This window comes from Thalassophryne amazonica, chromosome 9, assembly GCF_902500255.1.
Source record: "Thalassophryne amazonica chromosome 9, fThaAma1.1, whole genome shotgun sequence".
Classification (NCBI taxonomy): domain Eukaryota; kingdom Metazoa; phylum Chordata; class Actinopteri; order Batrachoidiformes; family Batrachoididae; genus Thalassophryne; species Thalassophryne amazonica.
Genome location: NC_047111.1, coordinates 42,805,977 through 42,833,208, shown reverse-complemented (window position 1 = coordinate 42,833,208; position 27,232 = coordinate 42,805,977). Strand labels below are relative to the sequence as shown.

General features: G+C 39.3%; 1 protein-coding gene across 1 annotated transcript; it reads right to left on the bottom strand.

Annotated features, from left to right (window-relative positions):
* Nucleotides 1-232: 232 nt before the first annotated feature.
* Nucleotides 233-25,623, bottom strand: vdac1 (voltage-dependent anion channel 1). The gene is made up of 9 exons (XM_034177975.1): nucleotides 25,491-25,623; nucleotides 14,622-14,691; nucleotides 10,166-10,215; nucleotides 8,769-8,921; nucleotides 8,560-8,612; nucleotides 7,961-8,188; nucleotides 6,564-6,714; nucleotides 5,935-5,992; nucleotides 233-489 (listed from the first exon to the last, which is right to left on the bottom strand). The coding sequence occupies exons 2-9, from the start codon at nucleotides 14,686-14,688 to the stop codon at nucleotides 398-400; spliced, it is 852 nt and encodes a 283-aa protein (XP_034033866.1). The 5' UTR covers nucleotides 14,689-14,691; nucleotides 25,491-25,623; the 3' UTR covers nucleotides 233-397.
* Between the last annotated feature and the right edge of the window lie 1,609 nt (nucleotides 25,624-27,232).

Below are 27,232 nucleotides of genomic sequence, written 5' to 3'. Positions count from 1 at the left end.
TTTTCACTTTGAGACATAAATTAAAGCACTGTGTGTGTGTGTGTGTGTGTGTGTGTGTGTGTGTGTGTGTGTGTGTGTGTGTGTGTGTGTGTGTAGTGAAACGATAAAGTGAGACCAACACAGATCAAATCAAGGTTACTTTTCCCTTGAAAGCTACACATTCCAAAACTCAACCAACTGTTCAGTGGTTGCAGTTTTGTTTGGAACCGTGCTCTGTATTTTCAGATAGACTGTTCCCTTAAAGTGGTAAGCCATCACAAGAACAAATAAAAATTTATACTCCTTTACTTCCATCTGTAGCATATCTAAGGAAAAGGGGATTTTGTGAGGGACACCTAATCAATAAAGGATTTGGGTTGTTCTCGGAAAGGAATTTGAGTGAGGGTTTGCTCTCTTCCTATGCCTGGAACTCAAGACCAAGACCGAGCTTGTGGCCACCAGCGTTGATGTTCTTGCCATCCAGAAGAGCAGACAGCGTTAGCTTGATACCTGCGGAGACAGACACACCAAGATAATCCATTTTACAGATGACACAGATGAAAATGGCTGAGAAAATTAATGTTAATGTTGCACCCAGTGTTCAAGTGTCGTAGGCCTGAGAAAGAAAAGCGAGCAAGATTACTGCATTAACACAGCAGTCAGAGGAGGGGATCAACAGGATGCTTGAGGTGTGCATTCTTAACAGACTGGGAGATTAACATGTTAATGGTAACGTAGTGTTAATTTTCCCAAGAGTATGAAAAATGTAGAGAAAACTAATTAAATAATACACATGACAGCACAGAATCTTTACTACCGATTTCCGAACTACAGACAATTTGAGCTATAACATACTATACAGTAGTGTTCAGAATAATAGTAGTGCTATGTGACTAAAAAGATTAATCCAGGTTTTGAGTATATTTCTTATTGTTACATGGGAAACAAGGTACCAGTAGATTCAGTAGAGTCTCACAAATCCAACAAGACCAAGCATTCATGATATGCACACTCTTAAGGCTATGAAATTGGGCTATTAGTAATAAAAAAGTAGAAAAGGGAGTGTTCACAATAATAGTAGTGTGGCATTCAGTCAGTGAGTTCGTCAGTTTTGTGGAACAAACAGGTGTGAATCAGGTGTCCCCTATTTAAGGATGAAGCCAGCACCTGTTGAACATGCTTTTCTCTTTGAAAGCCTGAGGAAAATGGGATGTTCAAGACATTGTTCAGAAGATCAGCGTAGTTTGATTAAAAAGTTGATTGGAGAGGGGAAAACTTATACGCAGGTGCAAAAAATTATAGGCTGTTCATCTACAATGATCTCCAATGCTTTAAAATGGACAAAAAAAAAAACAGAGACGTGTGGAAGAAAACAGAAAACCATCAAAATAGATAGAAGAATAACCAGAATGGCAAAGGCTCACTCACTGATCAGCTCCATGTTGATCAAAGGCAGTCTGGAGTTACCTGTAAGTGCTGTGACAGTTAGAAGACGCCTGTGTGAAGCTAATTTATTTGCAAGAATCCCCCGCAAAGTCCCTCTGTTAAATAAAAGACGTGCATGTGTAATTTGCCAAAGAACACATCAACTGGCCTAAAGAGAAATGGAGGAATATTTTGTGGACTGCTGAGAGTAAAACTGTTCTTTTTGGGTCCAAGGGCCTCAGACAGTTTGTGAGACGACCCCCAAACTCTGAATTCAAGCCACAGTTCACAGTGAAGACAGTGAAGCATGGTGGTGCAAGCATCATGATATGGGCATGTTTCTCCTACTATGGTGTTGGGCCTATATATCGCATACCAGGTATCATGGATCAGTTTGGATATGTCAAAATACTTGAAGAGGTCATGTTGCCTTATGCTGAAGAGGACATGCCCTTGAAATGGGTGTTTCAACAAGACAATGACCCCATGCACAGTAGTAAACAAGCAAAATCTTCGTTCCACACCAACAAAATTAATGCCTCGCAGATGTGAAGAAATCATGAAAAACTGTGGTTATACAACTAAATACTAGTTTAGTGATTCACAGGATTGCTAAAAAAGCAGTTTGAACATAATAGTTTTGAGTTTGTAGCGTCAACAGCAGATGCTACTATTATTGTGAACACCCCCTTTCCTACTTTTTTTTTTACTAATAGCCCAATTTCATAGCCTTAAGAGTGTGCATATCATGAATGCTTGGTCTTGTTGGATTTGTGACAATCTACTGGTACCTTGTTTCCCATGTAACAATAAGAAATATACTCAAAACCTGGATTAATCTTTTTAGTCACATAGCACTACTATTAATCTGAACACTACTGTATATGCAGGTGCAAAAAATTATAGGCTGTTCATCTACAATGATCTCCAATGCTTTAAAATGGACAAAAAAAAAAAAAAAAAAAAAAAAAAGACGCGTGGAAGAAAACAGAAAACAACCATCAAAATGGATAGAGGAATAACCAGAATGGCAAAGGCTCACCCACTGATCAGCTCCAGGATGATCAAAGACAGTCTGGAGTTACCTCTAAGTGCTGTGACAGATAGAAGACACCTGTGTGAAGCTAATTTATTTGCAAGAATCCCTCACAAAGTCCCTCTGTTAAATAAAAGATGTGCAGAAGAGGTTACAATTTGCCAAAGAACACATCAACTGGCATAAAGAGAAATGGAGGAATATTTTGTGGACTGATGAGAGTAAAATTGTTCTTTTTGGGTCCAAGGGCCGCAGACAGTTTGTGAGACGACCCCCAAACTCTAAATTCAAGCCACAGCTCACAGTGAAGACAGTGAACTAACAGCCCAATTTCATAGCCTTAAGAGTGTGCATATCATGATGCTTGCACCACCATGCTTCATTGTCTTCACTGTGAACTGTGGCTTGAATTCAGAGTTTGGGGGTCGTCTCACAAACTGTCTGCGGCCCTTGGACCCAAAAAGAACAATTTTGCTCTCATCAGTCCACAAAATATTCCTCCATTTCTCTTTAGGCCAGTTGATGTGTTCTTTGGCAAATTACACATGCACGTCTTTTATTTAACAGAGGGACTTTGCGGGGGATTCTTGCAAATAAATTAGCTTCACACAGGCGTCTTCTAACTATCACAGCACTTACAGGTAACTCCAGACTGCCTTTGATCAATGTGGAGCTGATCAGTGAGTGAGCCTTTGCCATTCTGGTTATTCTTCTATCCATTTTGATGGTTTTCTGTTTTCTTCCACACGTCTCTTTTTTTGTCCATTTTAAAGCATTGGAGATCATTGTAGATGAACAGCCTATAATTTTTTGCACCTGCGTATAAGTTTTCCCCTCTCCAATCAACTTTTTAATCAAACTACGCTGATCTTCTGAACAATGTCTTGAACATCCCATTTTCCTCTGGCTTTCAAAGAGAAAAGCATGTTCAACAGGTGCTGGCTTCATCCTTAAATAGGGGACACCTGATTCACACCTGTTTGTTCCACAAAACTGACGAACTCACTAACTGAATGCCACACTACTATTATTATGAACACCCCCTTTTCTACTTTTTTTTTTTTTTTTTTTTTTTTTTTACTAATAGCCCAATTTCATAGCCTTAAGAGTGTGCATATCATGAATGCTTGGTCTTGTTGGATTTGTGAGAATCTATTGAATCTACTGGTACCTTGGTTCCCATGTAACAATAAGAAATATACTCAAAACCTGGATTAATCTTTTTAGTCACATAGCACTATTATTATTCTGAACACTACTGTACGTCTAACACAATCTGCACATTTCAAAACAATTTAGTTTACATTAACTGAACATCAAATCTGAGAGACCAAATCACTCAAACAGATGAGGACAAATGTATGTCACTATGTGAAAGTAACAAAATTTCTGTAACATCCAAACCATGTCAGCATAGAAAAGACAGATTATTAAAAAAAAAAAAAAAAACACATGCCCATCTGTCCTGTGGCTAACCACACGAGAGATGGACATGAAGTCTGGGAGCTGGCCATATGGAAAAAGCGTAACCTTTAGCATGCTGGACTCTAAATCCAATAACCTGAGTTTTAATCCCGGCAGAACCTAAATCTATTTAAAACAGAAGAGTTTTTTTTTTTCTTTTTTTGCCAGCAGATAAAGAATGTGTCCTTTTCCTCTGAAATACTTCATTGTCTGACTGCAAGTGGTGGGCGTTTTCTGGTTTATAAAGAGATGCACGACCTGGAGTACGGGTGGGCAATATGACCTTAGCTTAATACCAAGGTATTTAGCATTTTTGGGACAATGATTGTATTATATCACAGCATTACACTAGTGTAGCCCTTTAACATTTACTTTTTTTTTTTTCCTCTTAGCAAAGGTTTAACTGGGACGGCTTTTCATTTTCAGTTCTGGTCATTTAAAGTTAAAAATCTGATTTTGTTTTTTGTTTTGTTTTTTTATTTCGTATGTGTAAATACCATACGTATCATGATTGATACATATGTACGTTATATATGTTTAAAAGGTCTGTGGCTGTGTTAAATAACAATTGTTAAAATTTAATCAAAGTGGCAGCACAAAAAATCTGCTGGTCCAGTTTAACCATTTTCATAACTACAATGTGTTATTGTGAACATTACTATACGAGTTGTGCCTTCGGAAAGAATTTTAACAGGTGCTTTGACTCACCACAGACCTCCCTCTGTGGCTCAGATCACAGCCCCAGCATGGCCGTGGTGATCAGATCTGCACTGAAATGTTTACTGTTCTCAAAATTAATGGATATTTGGCATTAATTCTTCATTATTTTTTCCTTTGGCATTTTAAAAAATAAAATAAAAATTGGCCCAATGTGTGTTCCGTCTTATCACTGTGTTGACAGTATTGCACAATATCACACCGGCGATGACTATGGCACAGTAATGTCTACCCCTGAACTGGAGAACCACCATTGAAACTGCTTGCACAGGAGGAGGAAAACCAATTTCTCAGTTATGAACATGAAATTACAAATCAAGTCAATGAAAAGTGTAATCCCAATGTTCAGTTTAATATCTGCCTGGAGGGTTCAAACAGAGGTATTTAAAACATAAACAAGCTTCTATTGACAGGTCATGAATAACTGCTGCTCAGAGCTACATATCTTGCAGTGCCACCTCATTACTGCAGTTATATAATAGATTGTAGTAGTTCTATTTTCCAGAAATACAACACAGATGATCCCAAATATTACTTATGATAATGCAGTCATATGTTGGCATGCTTGGCAGATGGCAAACCATGTGCTGACTGTGAGAGCAGCAGCAACACAACATGACTATGTGCTGCCCAAAGTCTTCAACTTTACAGTTAGCTGCATCCACAAAGACAAACCTGATTACAATGTTACTGCCTGTCTGGATAAAGACCATCATCATCATCATCAGGCAGGGGGTTTACTTCCTTCCTTTCTTCCATTCAGTGAGGGAGAAAACACACATATCTACAAGGAGAAACATTTGCCCCAACTTATGGAACAAATTCAGTTATTTTCCACCTCCTTTATTGGAGAAATGGGAATCTCGGAAGAGCTGAAACTGGCTCCAACATTCGGTGGTACAAATCTTCATTTAGGAAAGAGTCTCACAAAGGACATATCCTCAGAATATGTGACTTGCAAACCCATGAATGCTAAATACGCCCACAGATGATATAGTTAGGGTAAGAGCTCAAGTTATTTTCAATATTGAATTGAACTGAATGGTTTCCCGTAAATGCATGAGACATGAATGATGGGAGCTCATAACGGTCAACATGCATGCATTCCATATAGCCACCTCCCAGGCTTAGCATCCACTTGTCACAGGGCCAACCAGCACGTCCAATGTTATATTTATAATAATTTAAAAAAAAATGTAAATACATTATAACAAATAAAATAACAGTCGGACTATTGTCTTATATGAATTAATACTCAGAAATTGTCATCTCTGTATACATGTGTTAAGTGAAAGAAAGCAAAATGTACTGACCAGGCTTCAGAGTCTGAGTGTAGCCCAGGCCCACCAAGCTTGAGTTGTTCACTTTGGCCTGTGTGGAAACCACACATAAAAATGAATTCAGAGAACAATGCAATTCTTAAAACTAATAAACAGCAATAATTACATAAATAACAACAGTCAAGCCACACACCTTGTCCTGTAAAGAAAATGCGATCCACAGTGCACAGTCACCTCACCAACTGACAATATGATCCAGAATCTCCAAGGCCATATTAATTCTGGATTGTGTTTTGCCTTCTAATTTTTAGGGTATATTATCCATTTTGTCTCAGTTGAGGCTTCACAGACTTAAGCTCCACTAATTATGTAGACTTGTGTCCACTGATCCGAGCTGGTTAGCTGGGCAGCATAGAATGTGACCAAGCTTTGACCTGTGGAACATGTTTATTTATAAAATGCTCTAAAATGTTCCTGCATATTTGGTATCCTTACAGAAATCAAAGCTTAGGCAGCCAAAACTAATAAAGTAGCAAAGCAGAACACAGAACCAGACTGTTGAGTAGCTGACCCTGTGCTGTGGTTTTGTTGCACATGCTGTAATGTCACCATTATTATAGAAAACACTGTCATGCTACTTACCACTGCACATGTCAACTTACAGAAAAAGATGCATCTGGATCAATTTGATACTTGGCAGCAATGCCAAAGCGGGTGTTGCTGTTCCCAGCAGTCCAGGCCAGGTTTACGGCTGTCTCCAGCTGATCATTCACTTTCTGATAAATTGACCCACCAAATTCAGTGCCATCATTTCTGAAGAAAAACAAAAAGACAAGTTAATTCTCTCCAACCGTTTAACTTCACTTGATTAATGAGGCTTTCTGAAGACCTCATTGAAGTAAAGCCTGAATAACACCTCACCTGACCTCACTTATCCACCTCTGCTACAGACTGGCCTGATCAGCAAGTCACGCTAACACTGTGACCTCTCTGACCCTACTGTCATCATCTCACTATGCAGCCTTTGATGGCAGCCAACTACTCGCTCACTCTCACTTGCAATATAGTAAATCCCATCACCTGGGTGTAAACATAACAGCAACACAGTCTGTCAGCTCCTGAGTGCCTGGCATACACCCAAACAGGCCAAATAAAATAGCCATACAAGTAGATTTCTGTGTGTGTGTGTGTGTGTGTGTGTGGGGGGGGGGGGGGGCATCTGTCTTGTCACGTCAAGGTCAAGAGTCTGGATTCATCTAATCTGGAGCTGTAACCCTTAGCCAGCGACTTTGGAGCAAGGAAACGGAACACAATGGCTTTTAATGCTGACAGCACAAAACATATTTCACTAATATCAGCTGACTGGCGAGTGGCGACACATTCAGGGGGAGTCAGAGACTCTCATCCTCCTCACACTACGGAATCTGAAGGAAAGCACGGCACCAATGAGCCTCAATACCTCTATAGAATTAGTAGTTAATGACATCTAGAGCTGATTATGAACTAAAACTTCAATGTTCGCAACCCTTAAATCTTTCCCAGGTGCACTTGAAATGTCTCAAATGTTCAGTTTTGTGACAAGCCACATTAAAAGATCTGAAACAGGAGAAATCTACTTAATATAGCCTCCTCATTTCTTAAACTTAGAAAGCTGACCTGACCGACTATGTAACTTTGAATACTGGAACTCCAAGTCCATAAACTAGTATGTAGCACTCTTGTGCCACATTGCCAAGTAGTTCCACTGTGAACAGTTTCAAAATCTTCATGAAACTCCTTGAATAGCTTTTGCACACAGAATGCTAGCACTTGTTGGAACAAGCTTAGTCCAGAAAGGTCACTTAAGTGGCCAGTAACCGAGGACATTTGTTAGGTTGCCAGTGTGTTCTTTGCCTGTCCAACCTCCCAGACACAAACAAAGTGTGATCAGCCATAATGGTAGCAAGCCGCACTGATACACAAGAAGTCACTACATCACCAAGTTCACACAATGATCCATTTATGATTATAGCAAAATGTCATATTGCGTTGCTAATTGTAAGCATGACTGACTCCTTACACATTTGTATGAAGCTGAAACTCATCAGTCTTGTATCCAACAGCAAAGTTGCTCTGGGTGATCCTGTTCCTACCGGCCTCAAAGGACACCTGGTAGCCAGCAAGCCAGCCTTCATAGCCCACCACTGTTGCACCATGGATAGTCGTTCCATTAATGTCGTAGTGCACGTCACAGCCAAGATTGATGTGGTCACACTTATAACCAGTCTTGATTTTGCCACTCTTCTTGCTGTCAGGAAATCAGCAGGGTGAATAGAATGAGATGTTAATGTCAGGAAGCAAGATCTTGAAACATTTCCAATTACCCCACCATCATTATTACCACCGCCCCCACCAAAAAAAAGGAAAAAACAAAAGGAAGAAAAACCCCTGCTTTTATAATGCCCCTGAATTTCTCCTGTAACAGAGTAATACCAGCAGGTATTCATTAACAACAAAGATAGTCTGCAGAATAACCAACCGAAAGATTTTCAAATTAAGGCTGAATCAACCTTCCGAACAACATGGAACACTCATTGTAAAGCTTGGACTGAATTAGTTGCAACTTTTGATTTTTCCACAGAAATCATGCCCTTTCCAGGCATTATCAGATGTCATTACCCAGTATTTGGCGAAAAGGAGGAATCAAACGTCAGCTTTAGTCCTTTAGCCATCTGTAATAGGAAAACATTAATTTAACTTACTAGCATCACCACTCTCAGAAGTACTGCAATTATAATTTAATAATTCCATGATCAACAGAATCCCTGACCTTCTGGGCCAATCTAGTGTACACAAACATTTATTAAACACATTTTTAAGGGTCAGACCTGATCCTCCAAAGTGATCTCAGTCCCCAGGGTGTTATCAGTGTTCCACTTCTCAGTGAATGTCAGCCCATGTTCTGCCCATTTGTACTTTGTCTCCAGGGAACCAGAAACCTTGCTGGTCTCAGTGTTGGCAGAGCCTGTGCTGGTGAACTCCTGCAGATTAGCACATCAATGTCAGATGTGTAAAGACAGGCTAATCAGGTACATTATCATGCCCAAACCACTTAATCTGGTTATTCAACAAGACACTTTTGTATCAGGCAACATACACACAATGTAATGCAACTTACTATACGCTAACTAAAGTGACACAAAATATACAATCACAGTACATCCCTTCGGCTGCTCCCTTGATTTCACTTGGGGTCGCCGCAGCAAATCCAAGGTGGATTTGCATGTTGATTTGGCTAAAATTCTTTTTTATTACCCGTGCGTAGAATGGGTAACTCAGCTAGTCAATATTATTATTATCCTCATTATCATTACTTTATTTTTACTTCTATTTTGTCATTTGATTTTTAAATGAACCACAATGGAAATAAGTGTTTTCACTTTCTTGTGTCATCCATGTATTTTTAACATATTTACAATTGTATTATGTAATTACATTGAACTTACTACATAAAATCACACACTCACATTTTAGTACATAGATGATTTTACTGCCCCCTGCTGTGTGAGTCCAGAATGTAAATATCAATGTCCATTTTTCAGTGTTGTTCGCTAATATATTTAGCTTCTCAAAAAATTTTAATCCCATCAACATTCAGTTTTGGCGGCGTTCACCCTTGACCCAAAATATATAAACACACCAAACGGGAAATGTCAGCTTTCCACAGTTTGTGTGTGACAAAACTGCACACACGCACAGTTTTTTGTCTTTTCTGCAATCTGCTGTAAGCAGGTGCTTTTAATTTTTGGTGGAAGACATTAAAAGCACTACACATTTCACTTATGGTACCAACATGACACTGAAGTCACTCACAGTAACAAAACACTTAAGTGAGTAAACCAATTGAACTACAAAAATAATAAATCAGCAACAATAACAACACTGTTCAACTAACATGAACTAAAATAACATTTAAAATGTCAAAACCCTGAATTCCCATGGTGCATTGCAGCACAACATCCATTTTTTTTTACTGGTTAGCTAAAATCGGTAATTTCCCAAAAAATATTTGTCTCATCAACTTTCTGTTTTTGCAGCGTTCACCGTTGACCCAAAATATATAAGCATACCAAACGGAAAATGTCAGCTCTCCCTGGTTTTGCCGTGATCAAAACTATACACACGCACGCACACAAGAGGCCAGTTGGCTATGATAACATAGACAGGATAGGTGCAGTCTGGAGTTGTATCTCTGATAATCTCATAAGTACTGATAGCTACTTACCAATCCATTCTCAGACTTTGTCTTCAAGTCCAGCTTGATGAGTCCAAAGCCTGAAACAGATATTCAACAAAAAAAATTAAAAACGACACTCAAATTAAGTACAGACATAAAACTTAGCAAATGTCGAAATCTTGAGCCTATATCAGTAACAAATACAAACAGAAAACCTTTATTCTTTACTGTATATATTTATGTTTCAAAAAGTATTTACATGGGATACATCACGTGTGCAAAAAGGGCACGGTAAAGCTGGTGAAGGTTTTTCTTGCTACCAAGCACATTAACAGGTGAATTCACAGATGATCAAAACTTTAAATTGAGGGGAAGAGCTCATCCATAAACACACCTGCTGTGACAATCACTTGTAAGGAAAATGTCCTTAAAAAATAATAATATTTCAAAACATTCGATTTTTGTAGCCAAGCTTGTTGAAATGTTAATTTTCATAACATTAATGTCATTACTCCATTTCATGTGCCAGGAAATTTAGTACAAACTACTTCCAACAGTTTATATACTGTTTATACTATTTATATGACCTAAAAATGCTGGTAAATCCATTTCTAACAACAAATCAGCTCATCCATACGAATCAAAATACATATTCAAGACTTGGAAGAATTTCAAAAAACAAATTAAATATTTTCAGCTTTGGAGGCAAATTATCATTTCCATTGTTCTAGACATATATGTCTCACATTCAAAAAGCTGAGATTGTTCCTAACATTTTGATATGCAACACTTGGACATTACACTATGTAAAAGTACCTTAAACGAAATTACTGAAGGCATAGTAAAATTGAGAAAATGCCACTGGACCATAGAGGGTTAATGAAGCAGAGGAACTCTGTATTAATGTAGCCCTTTTCTATGATAAATCTGGTTTTGGTGCTGCTGCATGTCAGCACCATCTTGACAGATGTGTACAAATGGTTGTGTTTACGCTCACTTTTACAGTATATCGCCGGAAACAGTTCTACACACAGCAGAAGCAGCCAGTTTTCGTCCTATTAGCATAGCATGTTGTTTCTTATGAGGAGGTAATACATATTTAAAGAAAGGTGGGATTTCTGTGTACTGAATTTCATATACTTTTTAATCAAACGCAGACACCCCACTGTTACAAGGTAGTAGGGGTGCACATCAAAAAGACACTTCATTATGCAGCTGGATAATGACTACTAGCACACTGCAAAAACCAACCCAGTTTTTGAAAGCAAAAAAAAGCAAAATATTCTGCAATGGCCAAGTCAAACAATTCAATTGACAAACGTGACCCACTGGAATATGCCCACAAACTGGGAAGAATTTTATTTATTTAATGGGGGGCGTTTCATTTTCTGTTGCAGTGTTTGGAAGCTGTATGAGGAATAATCTGGTCAGAAGTAAATTTTTTCAACTGTGACAAAATACAATAAAAAGAAGAGGATTTCCCTTCAATGACTGCCACTTTGCAACAGTGTGCTTCAGTGCACCAGACAGCCATCTCTTTCAGCATGCAAGATGGCTTTGAAGCAGCAGCAATCTCTCACTGGATGTGGAGGTCACGAGTGACGTAGAGAGCTGGAATAGCTTAGACAGAAGGGAGGGAGGGAGTGAGCCACTCGCTGCATACTGCTGCTGCTTGGCCTGCAGATGACTCACCAGTGGCTGGAAGTCTCTACTGTGGTATAGATTCAAAATACCTTCCTGTCTGGAGTCTCAATGGAGCCACAGTTGTTATTAGTCATCAGCTACAGTGGATACATGGAGGTTTTTTGTTGTTAAATACAAATTGTAACTTGTAGGCTCCACCTTCCCACCCTCACAGCAAGGCATCAGAGGGAATTCTTCAGCTGCCAGCACTGGGCCTCACCATGCAACCCAGGACCACAAAACCATCCTAAGGGTGACCCAGAGCACCTGGAAAAAAGGAACCCGAAGACAAGAACCCAAGAGAGGCACGGGTGATGTGAACCATGATGACCGTGCAATCCCTAGGGAATGTAGAAGTAAGACAGGGCAGACAGACAAACCAGCAGTGCCCTTGTCCTGAGCAGTACACCACCCACATGCAACATCCCCGAGACCTAGGCACTCTCCTCACTCCAGCACGACAGTGATGTGATCCCACCCGATTTTACACATTTCAATGATAACCTTGTAAACATTCCTGAAAGACAGCATTGTGAGGTAATTCCTCCAGAGTTTCCTGTGTTTACATTTATCTGGGTGCAACAACCACTTGCCACTCCATTCACAAATTGTAGCCATGTTCAACTACATTTAAGTAAGGTCAGATAGGACCCCAACTGGAAGCGTTGCACGCCGCTTCGAGTGATAGTTGCCAACAGCACCGCTATACTAAAAATTTCTGGGGAGAACTCAGGGCAGTTCCAATGTGCTACAGCCCAGTTCTAAAAACCGGAAGAAAGTCACTGCAGGTTTATGAAATATGCCTTTGAAGGTAAGCAATGTAACTTTTGGGTTATTCTAATTTATCATGGAAAATTAAAGTCTGCATTAAACAAAGAATTGTATCTGTCCAAATAATCCCATAATAAAAAGTATCATCCATGAATTCTATCATAGCCCATGTATGTATCGGATCCTTTTCTAAAGGAAAGATGCACACATCTATTGCCCTCACAGTTTTGTGACTATTAAAATTAATATTTTTTTCTAATGACAGACTGCACATCTTTTTTTAATGGGCATTTTTTTTTAATCCCCATTCATGATGAATTTTAACATGATCAATTTGACATGCCAGGACCACAGTTTGCTGTCAAAGAGGTTGAGAGACATAACTAAAAACAGAACATCCACGAGAACCATTAGATGTCAATTACATTAGATGTCCTGTCTATTTAGACAAATTTTAGGTTAATTGCCCAGCCTCAGTTTTAACAAGATACCATCAAACACACAGAAACACTGTGCCATCTAGGGATGGGTATTGATAAGGTTTTATCGATATCGATGCCATTATCGATTCTGCTTATCAATCCGATTCCTTATCAATTCCCTTATCGATACCTCGTGAATTTTGTACTAAAAGTAGGCTTTACAGGTTTTCAATGTATTTCCTTGAGTCTTAAAGTAAATAAATATGAAATTAGTCACTGTATCCTTGATCTCTGGACATAAATAAAAATAAACAAAATTGTGTTTCGCTTTGAAGTCATTAATTCAGACTGAATTCTATCGTTCTATCTTGCCTTGTCAGAGAGCCACGCAACGTTTGGAGCTGTGTGAACAGAACGGAGGATGATTCTCGTTTCTTTCTCGCAACAAGACAGGAGTCCCAGTTAGTAACTTTAATCCGCACAAAAGTGAATCGCAACTCATATTCAGGGATGAAAGTGGTGAAAAACAAAAAAAAGCTGAAACCCAAAATTACCCCCCCAACACCACCTGCACGAAAATGTTTGAATTCTAGAAGCTCTGAAATGCAATCTGGGACTATTCCAGACAATAAACTGGAGTGAGTGCTGAATCCCTTTAGGTGAGAAAAAAAAAATACAACTTTCCTTATTAAAATTCATTCCTGTAGTATTCTACTCTTACTAGGATGCAGCAGTTTTCTAGTTTGGCAGATAGTTCTGGAGGAAATCACTGAAGAAATTAAACTGAAAATATGGTTTGACCGAAACAGTCATTAAACTTAAATAAGACAGGGATGAAATGGAGGTCTGAGAGTCACTAGGTGTTCACAGGAAACATTTATTTCTGTATGTATGTATTTATGTTAGTTGCTATTATATATTTTCTGTTGTGTTTCTATTCAGGTTCATTTTGTCTCTTTCTCTAAAATTGTATATAATAATCATTAGATTATTAATATATAAGCAAAAATAAATTTAAGGAATATTACAATTTGAAAACAAATGCACCCGAACGTGATGACGGCTGTAATTGCTAAATGCTAACTTTTAACATTGAAAATACCATAGACATGCTAACACGTTAGCATCGCTCCCGTTTGTAAGTTATAAAATACATCTATCAACTGTTTCAGAAGACCATAACAGGTCAGTTTAACATAGAAAAGGTAAATAATACTCACAGACGTATGCTCTTTAGGGTTTTAGCGGGGGAAAATTAAGTGAAAGAAAGAAATAAACGAAGCAATCGACCGAAGCATTGCTTCAATCTGCGAACCACGCTTCGATTGGTTCAAGGTTCAAAGCAAAGCCGCGCTGCAGAAAAGTTGATTAAGGACCCGCTGCAGGGTCTGTAATCAATGTAGAGAAATGATAATTTTCCTGACAAACACCTGCCAAAACAACGGCCACTCTGAAGGACCGATAACAGAATCGTTAAGCACAAAGCTTATTGATGTCGGTGGATCGAATCATTTCTTAACGATACCCGAAAGGAACCGGTTCTCGAGTGCCATCATTCATGTTCTTTTTGTGAAAGTACTTTCACGATTTGCAAAAGCTGACAGTGAGGTTAGCTGCTTGTTGCTTACCATATCCCTTGGTAAAAACATCCCTGGCAGGCTTTCCAAGGTCCACATAGGTTGGAGGCACATCCATTATCTGTAAAAAGAAACACTCAAGCCTGTAATGAAGGAAAAGACAACAACGATACAATCCCCAACATCATAGCTATCTCTGAGTTTTTCAAATTTGCAGCAGATAACATTTGCAGTAACACAACAGCAGGAAGTTTCAGTCTTCACATTTTAGCAGGAGAGCAGAATGGCAAATGTGATGAAACTATGATTTAATGTAATGATTAGACAATAGTACTGCTGCAAAGTACTAACAGAGGAAGACAGCACCAACAGAAAGATAGAAATTATACCAAAAGCAATAAATATTCAATGTATTAGAATATTTGCATTGTACAGTGCAAATGAGCACACATTTACTCATGGTGTAACCAATCATAGATGAGCCATCATCCATATGTACTGCACTCCATGGTTCTGCACATATGTGAACTGCAGATTAATTGGAAAAGTTTACATAATAGTGTGACTGGGGCAGCACAATGTATCAGTGGTTAGCACTCTTGCATCACAGCAAGACTGTCGAGGCTTCGATTCCGTCCATGCCCAGCTGGGGTGGGAATCTTTAGACACGATTCGATTCTAAAATGATTATTGATGCGTGTTTTTTTTTTCTATACAGGATTTGTTTTTTTTTTTCCCCTCACTGCATTCTATTTGTGACTTTCAAAATAGTCTTTAATTTATTTCCAACGTGTAACAGTTCGGTCATATTTACAGCTATGGGGCTGTCATTCACTGATTCTAAATTCCAAAACCCAAGGGGTCAATACTGTTAACACTGAACGCAAGTGTGGCTTCAGACTGAATCATGTCTGGATTATTAATACTCCAGCCAAAAAAAAAAAACCAAAACAAAAAAGTCAGACTTTCTTCAGCAGCTTCTTTCTGCCTTTATGTTCACCTCATCACCTCATGGTTTGTTGTTCTCGGCAAACAATCTATTTTGGTTCTTTCTTAGCCCTTTATGAAACAGCAGAATGAGTCTACTTTCAGCTGAGCCATCAGCTGGACCTAACAGACGGTGAGGATAATTTCAATTCAATTTAATTCAATTTATTTCATTTATATAGCACCAAATCACAACAAAGCTGCCTCAAGGTGCATCACTCAAGTAAGATCTAACCTTACCAACCCTTAGAGCATGCACACAGGTGACAGTGGGAAGGAAAAACTCCCTCTGAAGATTTGAGGAAGAAATCTCAAGCAGACCAGACTCAAAGGGGTGACCTTCTGCTTGGGCCATGCTACCGACATGCTTGACAATACAAATAGACTATACAGGAAATTTTGGGAGTCCATGCTGGTGACCAGGACAAGAGGCTGGCTGGGGAGGAGAAGGGGGTAAGGGGGTTGGGTCCACAGATCCCGTCTATTTCATGACCATTACAGAAGCAGACACCCACTCCCACTTCTGGATGGAGCCACACCTTGGACAGAGAGAAAAAAAAAACAGAATCAGGCACCAATAAGACTACAAATACAGTATAATTTGTCAGCATTAAGCAAAAAGAAAAACAGAAGAAATACTAAGGTGATCGCCGGCCACTACTAAAAGATCCAGTCTTTGGATAAAGTTTAGGCCGCGACCCACTCTGTTTCCTAATAAAATGAATTTAAAAGGGTAGAAAGCATAGTACCCCATACTATGCCAGTATGCTAGCCATACGAAAGGGAAAATAAGTGCATCTTAAGTCTGGACTGGAAAGTCTCTTAGAATCTGACTGTTTTATTGACACAGGGAGATCATTCCACAGAACAGGGGCATGATAAGAGATAGCTCTGTGACCCACAGACTTTTTATTTACCCAAGAGACAAAAAGTAGTCCTGTGCACTGAGAATGCAGAGCCCAGGTCAGTATGTAGGGTTTAATTAGGTCAGCTAAGTAGGGAGGTGCTAGTCTATGAATAATTTTATAGGTTAATAGCAGAATCTTAAAATCTGATCTCACAGAGACAGGACGCCAGTGAAGAGATGTCAAACTTTCTGCTTCCTGTCAAAGGTCTGGCAGCAGAATTTTGAACCAACTGGAGACTCCTAATGCTGGACTGCAGTAAACCAGAAAATAGAGCATTGCAGTAGTCTAATTTAGATAAAAGCAGAGGATAAAAGCAGATATTTTCTTTTGCAGCACAGATTAAGTGGTCCAGTTTTAGTTTTTAGATTTTGAAATTAAAATCAGTGTTCAGATTTAATCAGAACTTGTTGCTAGATGCTTCTTGTACCGTGATGTGCTGTGCATGTGTATATACAGTGGTCCCTCGCTATAACGCGGTTCACCTTTCGCGGCCTCGCGGTTTCGCAGATTATTTTAGTCCAATTTTGCATGCTTTTTTTTTTCTGCGTCCTCGTCAAGCAGGCCAGTCGCGGCACCGGTCGGCATCACCGCGAAGGGAGAGCACGCGCATTGTGTTCTGCGTGTGTCTTGTTTATAAGAATCTTCTTGCCCAGAAGAAAAAACGAGCGCCAACAACTACCCATAACTGTGTTCTTCACTCGCAAAAAGACACCTGCACCGAGGTATCACTCAGTGGAAAAAGACGCAACAGCGGAGTGGCGCCAGGACACAGAGGCACTGTCAGAGGAACTGTGAAATACTGGTGAGTCACTATTAATAATTTTTTATGTGTCCAACCTCGTAGGTTGATCGTTAAAATTAAATTCGTTAGTTCTAAAAGCCAACATAATTATTTATAGGAAAACGTTCTATTTTTATTTGTCAAACAAATATTTGGCCCTGAAAACAGGTTTGGATCTTTGGTTTCATTCTATAATACTGGACTTATTTTTCTACTAAGGTTTGAAGTTTGAGAGTGTTTACACAGGAGAGAAAGAGAAACTGTTAATGCCTGTTTGTGAAAAGTGTATAAAGTGTGTAGTGAGGGGTTTTACAGTCTTAAAACGTCTATAATAATTGTAAAAAATAATGCTGACTACTTCACCTATTGTGGGTTATTTTTAGAACGTAACTCCCGCGATAAATGAGGGACCACTGTGTGTGTGTGTGTGTGTGTATATATATATATATATATATGATATATATATATATGATATATATATATATATCAAAAACATCAGGATTTGAGGACAGAGTGTCCGTTGCCTCTTCCTGGTCTCATCGTAAGCCAACTGAACTCAGCACCCATGCTCAAAGCATGGGTGCAACCAAGTCGTTCAAAATTCAGAGCGCCAGAAAATGAGTATTCTAAACTTCTGTCAACTAATGCATTTACGCTGAAGGTTATATAAATAAAATTACTAACACTCTCACCAGACATTCTCATCTTTTTGAAAAAGAATGTTAATTAATTATTGTAATTAGTGCGTGCATGCGTATGCGTGTGTGTGTGTGTACGCACACACTTAATAATTGTGCAATGCATCAAGTCATCAAATCCTAAGGTTTCAAAATGAGCACACACAACTTTACTAGAACTCTGGCTGTATGTCTTAGCTTCTCTGCTTTCATAAACCAGTCTGTTGTGCAAGATATTTCCACTTCAGATTTACAGAATTGGTATCGGTTCTCTTTCAGACTGTTTTCAATAGCACAGCAGCTATCATGGGGCAGTTGCACAGGGTGATAGATAACATGTATGTCTGTATTGACAGTAGATAGAGCTGGAATTTGAACAGTTTTCCACGTGAACAAAAATTAATTCATTATAATTTACAAACTGAGAACTTCAACATATCCAACTCTTTTAATTTAACCCAATGGGGTTTTTTCCCTGCAACATTACTTAGACATGCAACAATTAATCATTTATGAATCAATTATTCAATTTATGGCCAACTATTCTGATCATCAATTTACTCAAGTCATTTTTTGTTCACTCTGATTTCAGCTTCTTAAATGTGAATATTTTCTGATTTCTCTACTCATCTCTGACAGTAAAATAAATATCCTGGGATCATGGCCAAAGAAGACATGGATGTCATCTTCACCTTTGGGAAACAATTTTCTCCATTTTCTGGCATTTTAACAGACCAAAAAACTAAATGATTAACAGCTAAAATAGAAGCCAACAAAAATAATCATTAGTTGCAGCACTATGTTAAATATAGTTTATTTCAAAACCCCAACATGGCAATATTTTGTAAATGAAGCTAAGCAGCTACAGTCCCACTCACTAGCCATTTTTCTAAGTATCAGACACTTTGCAATGGGCTGTGACCACCATCGATTTTATTCAAACAGGTCACATGAAATACCTCCCACCAAATACAAATACGCAATTTGACCTTGCAAGAAATTACCAAAGGTCACATTTAAAATGACCAATATATAACATTTGGTGTGTCATTTTAAGTGTTGTGTCTCCAAGCAACATTGTTCAACAATCAGTTATACAAGAATAAATATTTAGAATTGTAGGATTTATAGTATAGGAAATTAATGGTGCTGATCTGTATCTTGTATATGCATTCAATGCAAGCACATTTTAGCCCTGTAACTCTCGTGTACACTGACCTAAATGAGGACAAAAGCTGAGGATTTAGAGAATGAGCCCCTACCCAAGAGTCAACTTGGATGGCTCAGCTCAAGTAAGGTTAACTGAACAATTGGTTGTTAACCCTTTATCTACGGCGATGGCGCCCACACCATATTTTCCATATGCGTTTTTTTTTTTTTACCGTAACTCCGCCATAGTTTGTCCAATCCGAATGATTCAAAGTGCATTGTTAAGCTAACACCAAGGGCTTTCCAATGATATATGGTGTATTACGGTAAACGTAAGCCTGTGATGTCATCATGCAGAGGAAAAACACAGACGTTTCACACTCGTGCGCCGCTGATTCTCATTACCATAAGTTCTCATGTAAGCCCTCAATCTGAAAAATTTCAACACTGACAGCAAGCCAAGAACCCATGCTTTCCAACAGTATGCTATATGTTGCATATATTACGGTAAAGTGCGTTCGGTGACTTTTGAAATGAGGGAAAAGTATGAAAAAGAGCGCAAAAGTGACAGGAAAGTACAGAGACAGACAGCAAACATAAATATAGTAATTTTTGAGGAAAAGACAGGGTGTTAGTGTCATTTGTGAAGGTGTGTGTGCGTGTTTGTGTGGGTGTGATGGCTCCATCAGCCACAAGCCACTGCCCGGTGCCAACAAGCAGTGGAAACCCAACTTGCCAGCGATCCACAAAGGGGCGGCGTTTTTGCAAGGTTTGCAAGGGGTCAACCTGCTGGATGTGCAAACTTTGTAAAATTGGCCTCTGTCTTCAGCCAGACAGAAACTGTTACAAACAGTACCACACTGACTGATGTAGTTTAGATCTCATTTTGATTCTTGGTTATATATTTGTATATAGTTTGACACTTTGTTTTATTCATATTGTATAATTTCGCACAAAATGAGTGATCAAAAGAGTGATTTATTGCACATTTTAATAATACAGATAATAATTGAGATATTTATATATAGTTTTGCACTTTGTTGTTATTCATATTGTTTGGTTCTGCACTTTGAAATTGGTTACTTTTTGAATATTTTCGCCTAGTAAAATGTTTACTTTTGCACTGTTTCTGAGTTCTAGACACACAAAATTAATTATTTTGATTGTAAACACATACAGCTTCCTCTTAAAAATGTGAAATCCAAACTTCCTTTACATAATCATTTTTCACTAAAAAACTGAAAAAAAATCAAGTTAGTTTTTGTGTTTTTTCTCATTTTAAATGCTAAAACTTACAAATAATGTGTATAAATAGTTAATCAGGTGTAATATAATTGAAATCCAGGTACTCTTGGAAAAGGGTACCAAAGCACACAAACATAGAACATTATTTCTTAATTTTATTGCTATAATAAAAAATTATAACCAATCGTCCATTTGTAGCCTCAGTAGGTAAAGGGTTAAAAAAAGTTTGTTTACATTTAGTACAATAAACATGTACATCTGTACATTTCTAAAGATGTTTTCATCTGTTCAACAGTGACAAGAAGCAGTTTAATCTAGAGCTGCCACAAATGGCTATTTTGGTAGTCGACTAGTCAACGATTATGACTGCAATTAGTCGACTAGTCGGATCATACGTAAACTGCAGCACATTTTATCAATATTGATACCATTATCGATTCTACTTAATCTGATTCCTTATCGATTCCCTTATCGATACCTCCTGTGAATTTTCCGTGTGCTACGAATGGGCTTTACAGGTTTTCTATGTCAACATTTTATTGAGTCTTAAAGTAAATACATATGAAATTGGTCACTGGATCCTTGAACTCTGGACATAAATAAACTCTACATGGTGGATCCTTGATCTCTGGACATGGATAGAAAAAAAAAATCTGTAGCTTTTTTGTCAAAAGCATTTCCTTTCAGACATTAATGGCATGGATGTCACTCCATACGTCTGAGCTGAGCTCAGCTGGCTGCTGGAGTCTGCAGGTCTGCAGCCATACAGTCTTGGGCTGCTGCACATCAGCCAGGACGTCTCATTAATACGTTTACAACATTTAGTACAACATTTTGATCGACTGCAGTTTATTGTTTGTATCACAACATTTGGAAAGAGGTGTCATTTGATTTAAATGGCAATTTGTTTTGAAGATCCGAGCGGACTCTATCTTTCTAACTTGACTCGGCGGCGCAACATTTGGAGCAATGGAACAGAGGACGATTCTCGTTTCTTTCTTACAATAAAACAGGAGTCCCAGTTAGTCATTTTAATCCACACAAAAGTGACTCACGATTGACATTTTAATGGCTTTGAGAGGGGTTAAGAAGCGGAGTTGCCGCCTCTGAAGATGAGTGAAGCAAGACCCAACGAAGCAGCGGATCAAAGCACTGCTTCATTGGTTCAATGTTCAAAGTAAATGACTCATCAAGTACGGTTTCAATAGTGGACGTAGTCGTGACTAGTCGACTAGTAGTAGCAGATCTAGTTTAATCAGAGTTGTTTGTGTGTCATACAAAACATTTAGCCCTTTAGTTAATGCTTGCCAGCTCTGGGTTGACTGACTACGTCACCACGAACCCATAAATTGAGAAAGAGGTCGAGCGTGACTGATTCAGTGTGTGAACAAAGAAGCCTGAATACACACCTGTTCTAGTCTAGAAGCTAACAAGCTAACCTCAGTTCAGGTGCTTTTTATATCATATTTTTGAGGACTGCATGATGGTTTTCATTAGGGCTGCAGCTATCGATTATTTTAGTAATTGAGTATTCTATCGATTAATTGGATAAAAGCAATGTCACAATGTCGCTGCGTCATCACGGAAATTGTCAAATTTAATGTATCCCTTTCTGTTTTCCTGGGCAATTATTTATTTTTTCACATCTTTACAAGTTTTGGATATTTCCTGGTGTCAGGAGCTCAGCCAAAGTCTTGACATTTTGCTGAAATGTTTTCCCCAACTTGTAAAATTTTACCATTTTAATTATTGTTTTTTAAGGTTGTTGAACTGGGTCCCTGCGTAATTTTCGTTTTTTTATCCCTCTTTCTGTGATTCAGCAGATGCATTTCAGCTGGAGGTAGGGCTGTCACGATTATTACAATATTCGTCAATCGCGATTATTTTTCATATTCGATTACCGTGAATTATTTATTTTATCCACAATTAGCATAAAACGACTCAGAATCTAACGTCATTGTGGCTGCAGCCTCGCTCTCGTCTTAAGGCGATCCGTCCTGCCGTTTGGACGGCCGATTAAAACAGCGGCCGTCTTCTCAAAAGCCGTCTAAAATGCGGAGCTGTCGGTGTGTGTGTATGTGTGTGCGCGCGCGCGGAATCAACAGGCTGCAGCATAGTCTGCAGGCTGTTGACTGGGAGGGGGTGCGTGAGGGAGATTCCTGAATGCAGGCGCGACACGTTACAGTCTGAGAACCATCAGTGCGCAGTGAGCGCGGAGCAGAGACAATTTTAACCCAAGTGAACATGTTAACAAAACCAAAACGTGAAGCTTTTACTTCTCTCTGAACTTTCTCTAAAGGTGTGATTCTGCCGTTACCATCCTGTTCACACCATGTGCGCGTCGTATGCTGAATTTATGAGATCATGAGATGAAATAAACGGTCAAATATCTTTAAAAACATATTTAAAAATGAGAATATATGAATGAACTGAGCCAAAAAAAAAAAACCCTGACATGGTGATGTGGTGATGTTCAGAAGCACAGATCACAAAAAGCAGCTGAGAACTCTGAACTTTAACAGCTGTTATTTTCCAAAGGTATTTATTTGTTCAATCTTGAGCTTAATGTAGTGTTTAAGCACAAAACGTGACTGATGAGGAGAAACAATTTCAGAAATGCAACAGAAACAACCACAAATCAGAAAAAATTGGGACTATGAAATGAAGATAAAAATAAAAATGGTGCACGTTCCCAGTTTCTCCACTCACAGAAGCCAAACGTTGTTCCAGAGTTGTGTAATTATACTACAATAGTAGAATATAAAGAACAGGAAAAAAAGAAAAAAAATAGACAATATATTTGTTAATCGCAATTATTTGTCTGACAATTAATCATCTCCAGAAATTCCTAATCATGACAGCCCTAGCTGGAGGTTGAACACGCAAGCCTCGCAGTCAGTATTTTTATTATTATTATTATTTTATTTGAGTTACTGTGTTTGTGAAGCGTTGTGTGTTGCCCAAAAAAGCGAAAATTAAAAAGTGAAACACTCAGTTCGAGTCTCAGCAAAATACAGAAGGAAGAGTGGACTTCTTCCAGAGAATGTTTGTCAGTGTGGCCGAGGACAGAGATGTGTGAGGCCAGTGGTGAGCCGATTACACCAGGCAGAGAGAGGCAGCCATAAGCCACTCTCCACGTAGAGCGGACAGCAGGCAGTGGACAAAAAAAAACACAAACACACTGCTTCGCATTACATGCACAGTAAGCTATTTCAAATGATCAGCATGGACCGTTTTTCTCCTAAAAGGCTTTATTTCACTCTGTGTGTCCCGCTGGAAAGCTACATGGCTCATGCATGCTCTAGTCTTCTTCTGTTTGTTTTTCTGGGGTCGTTACAGTGCCACACACAGGCCTGGCATATGTACTACAGTGTTAAACCAAGCTTCGAGGCACAGAATTTGCCTTGAACAATTTTTGTAATCAAATTATTCGACTAATCGTTTCAGCCCTAGTTTTCATAATAATTTGCTTTGGTGCGGGCATAAAACGTTATGAGCCACTTATTTTCCTCAGGAACTGCGCATAAAATAGACCCAATGGATCAAGGTACCAATAGCTTCTGAAAGTGCTAACGCCATTAGGACGACATTAGACACGAGTTTCACTTAGCGGGAATATTGTAGCAGAGATGCCTTAGATGACACATTTGAATGTTTCAGCACACAAGTCAAATTATTCCATGTTTTTGTAATAAAATACTCAAAAACAACACAGCAGTCCACAACAGCTAGCAGCTACAGCAATCAGACACGAGATTACAGAAAGTTGCAAGAGGCAGAGTTGCCGGGCTCAGCCACTGTCACTCAAAACAACCACGCCCCCAATTATACATAACTTTATGGCATAAAACATCCTAAACTAATAAGTTTGAAAATAATTATTCCCCCCATACCGTTGTCATGGTGAAGGAAACTACCTATAGTGACCAAAACCGTTTTATATACCAGGCTGTTAATATGTTTATTTCTGCTCTAAAGTTGGACATTTTAATATGGGCTTGAATGGGAACCTGCTCGCTTTTGGAGCCAGCCTCAACTGTTCAATCAAAGAACTGCAACTTTTTCTTATTCTGTTTGGGCATTATCTGAGACCATTGAAGCTTACTGCTTGAGCAGTATGCTGACATTGGCACGCGAGAGGGTGCATTTGTGTGTGTGAGAGACAGAGAGAGAAAGCAAGATGTGTCCTTGTGAAGCATTTTGAGCATCAGCATCAAAAGGAAAAGTGCTGTAGAAATGCATTTACAATCACCATAAATTCTGATGCAATACTCAATTTGACCTAAAATGTGTATCAAATTAAAACATCAGTTCTCCATCTCCTCCTCTCTCATCACAGATAAAAAAGAACCCTACCAGTGAATTAATACTGAGTTTGTTTGATTTAGCACACAAGTCAAAATGTCACGTACATGAATGGAGCCAAACAAATTACACTTTAAGAGTGAGACCTTTTTATTCACTTAAAACTTTAGTTCTCACAGATTCACTCAATCAAAAATGCCCACTGAAATCAGATACAAAATGTTTGCCCAGTGAGCCACTCAGCAGCTCCTGTGCTGACTGGTTTCTGGTGATTTTAAAGGTCACGCTGTCCTTTCCAATCAGCACCTGTCTGAGGTGTCCTCATGTACAACAACGGGGAGCCACATCTTTACTACCACCAAGAGGAAGGGCACAGCCAACACATTTATCCTTAACTTCGCACAAATTCTCATAACTGACAGACATAAGAAAATGTTATCTGTGACTCGGCCTATAATTTGAAATAACAGGTCACTGTGCCACTGGGCTACAGGTTATGAGAGCAGCTAATTTAGCATTTCTGTGCTTTGGCTGCTAACAGATTAGCATTAGCCACCTACCCAAGGTGGGCAGCGGACAAACTGTCTGCAAGTATCGGAACAGGCTTAAAGGCAGGCAGTCAAACGTCAAGAGACGGAAAGCGGTAAGACATTTAACTTTATCTCTGAATGACTCATTGTACCGAACACTCACTGTACCACGATGCTAACAGAGGGCAGCAGGCCAGGCATCTCTGCTGCGGCTCGTCCCGGACTGAACGACCAGCTCCGGCCAACATAAGTCACAGTCTGCCCGCTAACAGCAGCGTCACGGTTGTGCCAAAGAAAAATAAATAAGACATTATAGTAGTTCCATATATCAAACATACCTCTGCTTCACAAACGTGCCTATACAGAGCTTGTCAACCGCACAAAGGGAGGAGAAAGAGGAGGGAGCACGAGCGCATCTCGTCACGGCCAAAGAGCCCGTATTTCATTCAACCACAAGAGACTTCACTCCCTTATCCATTCTGTTCGGTATCAAACAATGTACCATCAATGTAATAATAACTGAATATCTTTATTCAAGATATCCTATTCACACTAGGGTCCTCATGCATTTCACATTAATTTACACGTCTAATGAGCATATATTGTGCAAAATCCACACAGAAAGCAACTGAGTATTGGTGAAATCAAACCCAAGAACTTTTTGCCGTAATGCTATTCCACCGTGCCGCCTGTAGGTTTATATAGTAAGTCCCTTCGGCTGCTCCCTTGCTTTTCATTTGGGATACATAAAATCTGAGGTGGCTCTGCATGTTGATTTGGCACAAGTTTAATGCCAGTTGGGACTTATTCCCACCTGTGGCTTTTCTGTGTGGAGTTTGCATGTTCTCCCCATGTTTGTGTGTGTTCCCTCCAGGTGCACCCGCTCCCTCCCACATTCAAAAGACATGCAGGTTAGGTGGATTAGAAACTTTAAATTGACCCTAGATGTGTGTGCAGGTGTGAATGTGTTAGTTTGTTGATATGTGGCCCTGCAACAAACTGGCGTCCTGTCCAGGGTGCCAGGGTGTACCCCACCTGATCCCTATGACTGCTGGGCTAGGCTGGGCTGCTGGGCTATATATGAGGTCTATTAGAAAAGTATCCGACCTTATTATTTTTTTCAAAAACCATATGGATTTGATTCATATGTTTTTACGTCAGCCAAGCTTGAACCTTCGTGCGCATGTGTGAGTTTTTCCACGCCTGTCGGTTGTGTCATTCGCCTGTGAGCACGCCTTGTGGGAGGAGTGGTCCACCCCTCTCGTCGTTGTTTCATTGCATGCCTATCTCGGCTTTTGATGCTTACCAGCCCAGTGAGTATAAGAGAAATTGTGGAGAGCTGGGCATGTCCCAACTTGTCCCCTGGCACTCCGAAACGGAGGTGTTCCTTTGTCTCGCTCGATCAGCGAATCAGTCCTGATGCGCGAAGCCTCCGCGCGGCTTTCCATGACAAAATCTCTTGTTAAAAGTGAAATCTGCCGGAAAATGGCTGATGTCCAGCTCTTGTGATAACCAGAGAAATTGCTCACGACGGTCCCAGCTCCACACAGCGATCCATTTAGAAATGATGTGGTGTTTTCTGCCTCTCGATGGCGGCTCGGAGCGCGGCGCACCGTGCGCCATTGTGGGGCATCCTTAAAGCTGTAGTAACAGTCCTTATTCTCTGTGAAGCCCGTAAAATTTTCACCAAAGGCCAGATAAATTTTTCAAATGGTTTCCAGCTGCTTGTTTCTAACAGTTTCTGAAAAAATTCTGATGGAAAAAAAGCCCAAATCATTCCGCCATTTCCTCGCAATGAAACAACGATGAGAGGGGTGGACCACTCCTCCCACAAGGCGTGCTCACAGGTGAATGACGCAACTGACAGGCATGGAAAAACTCACGCATGCACACGAAGGTTCAAGCTTGGCTGACGTAAAAACATATGAATCAAATCCATATGGTTTTTGAAAAAATAATAAGGTCGGATACTTTTCTAATAGACCTCGTGTGTATATATATATATATATATATATATATATATATATACATATATATATATATATATATATATATATATATATATATATATACATATATA

Bases quoted from the DNA above. Each gene is read 5' to 3' on its own strand.
- vdac1 (XM_034177975.1), bottom strand. From the start codon at position 14,688: ATGGATGTGCCTCCAACCTATGTGGACCTTGGAAAGCCTGCCAGGGAT. The intron at 6,715-7,960 runs GTAAGGAGTCAG...GTTTTTCTTCAG, and splicing joins TTTCAGCTTCATACAAATGT to AAATGATGGCACTGAATTTG. The intron at 490-5,934 runs GTCAGTACATTT...CTGTCTCCGCAG, and splicing joins CACTCAGACTCTGAAGCCTG to GTATCAAGCTAACGCTGTCT.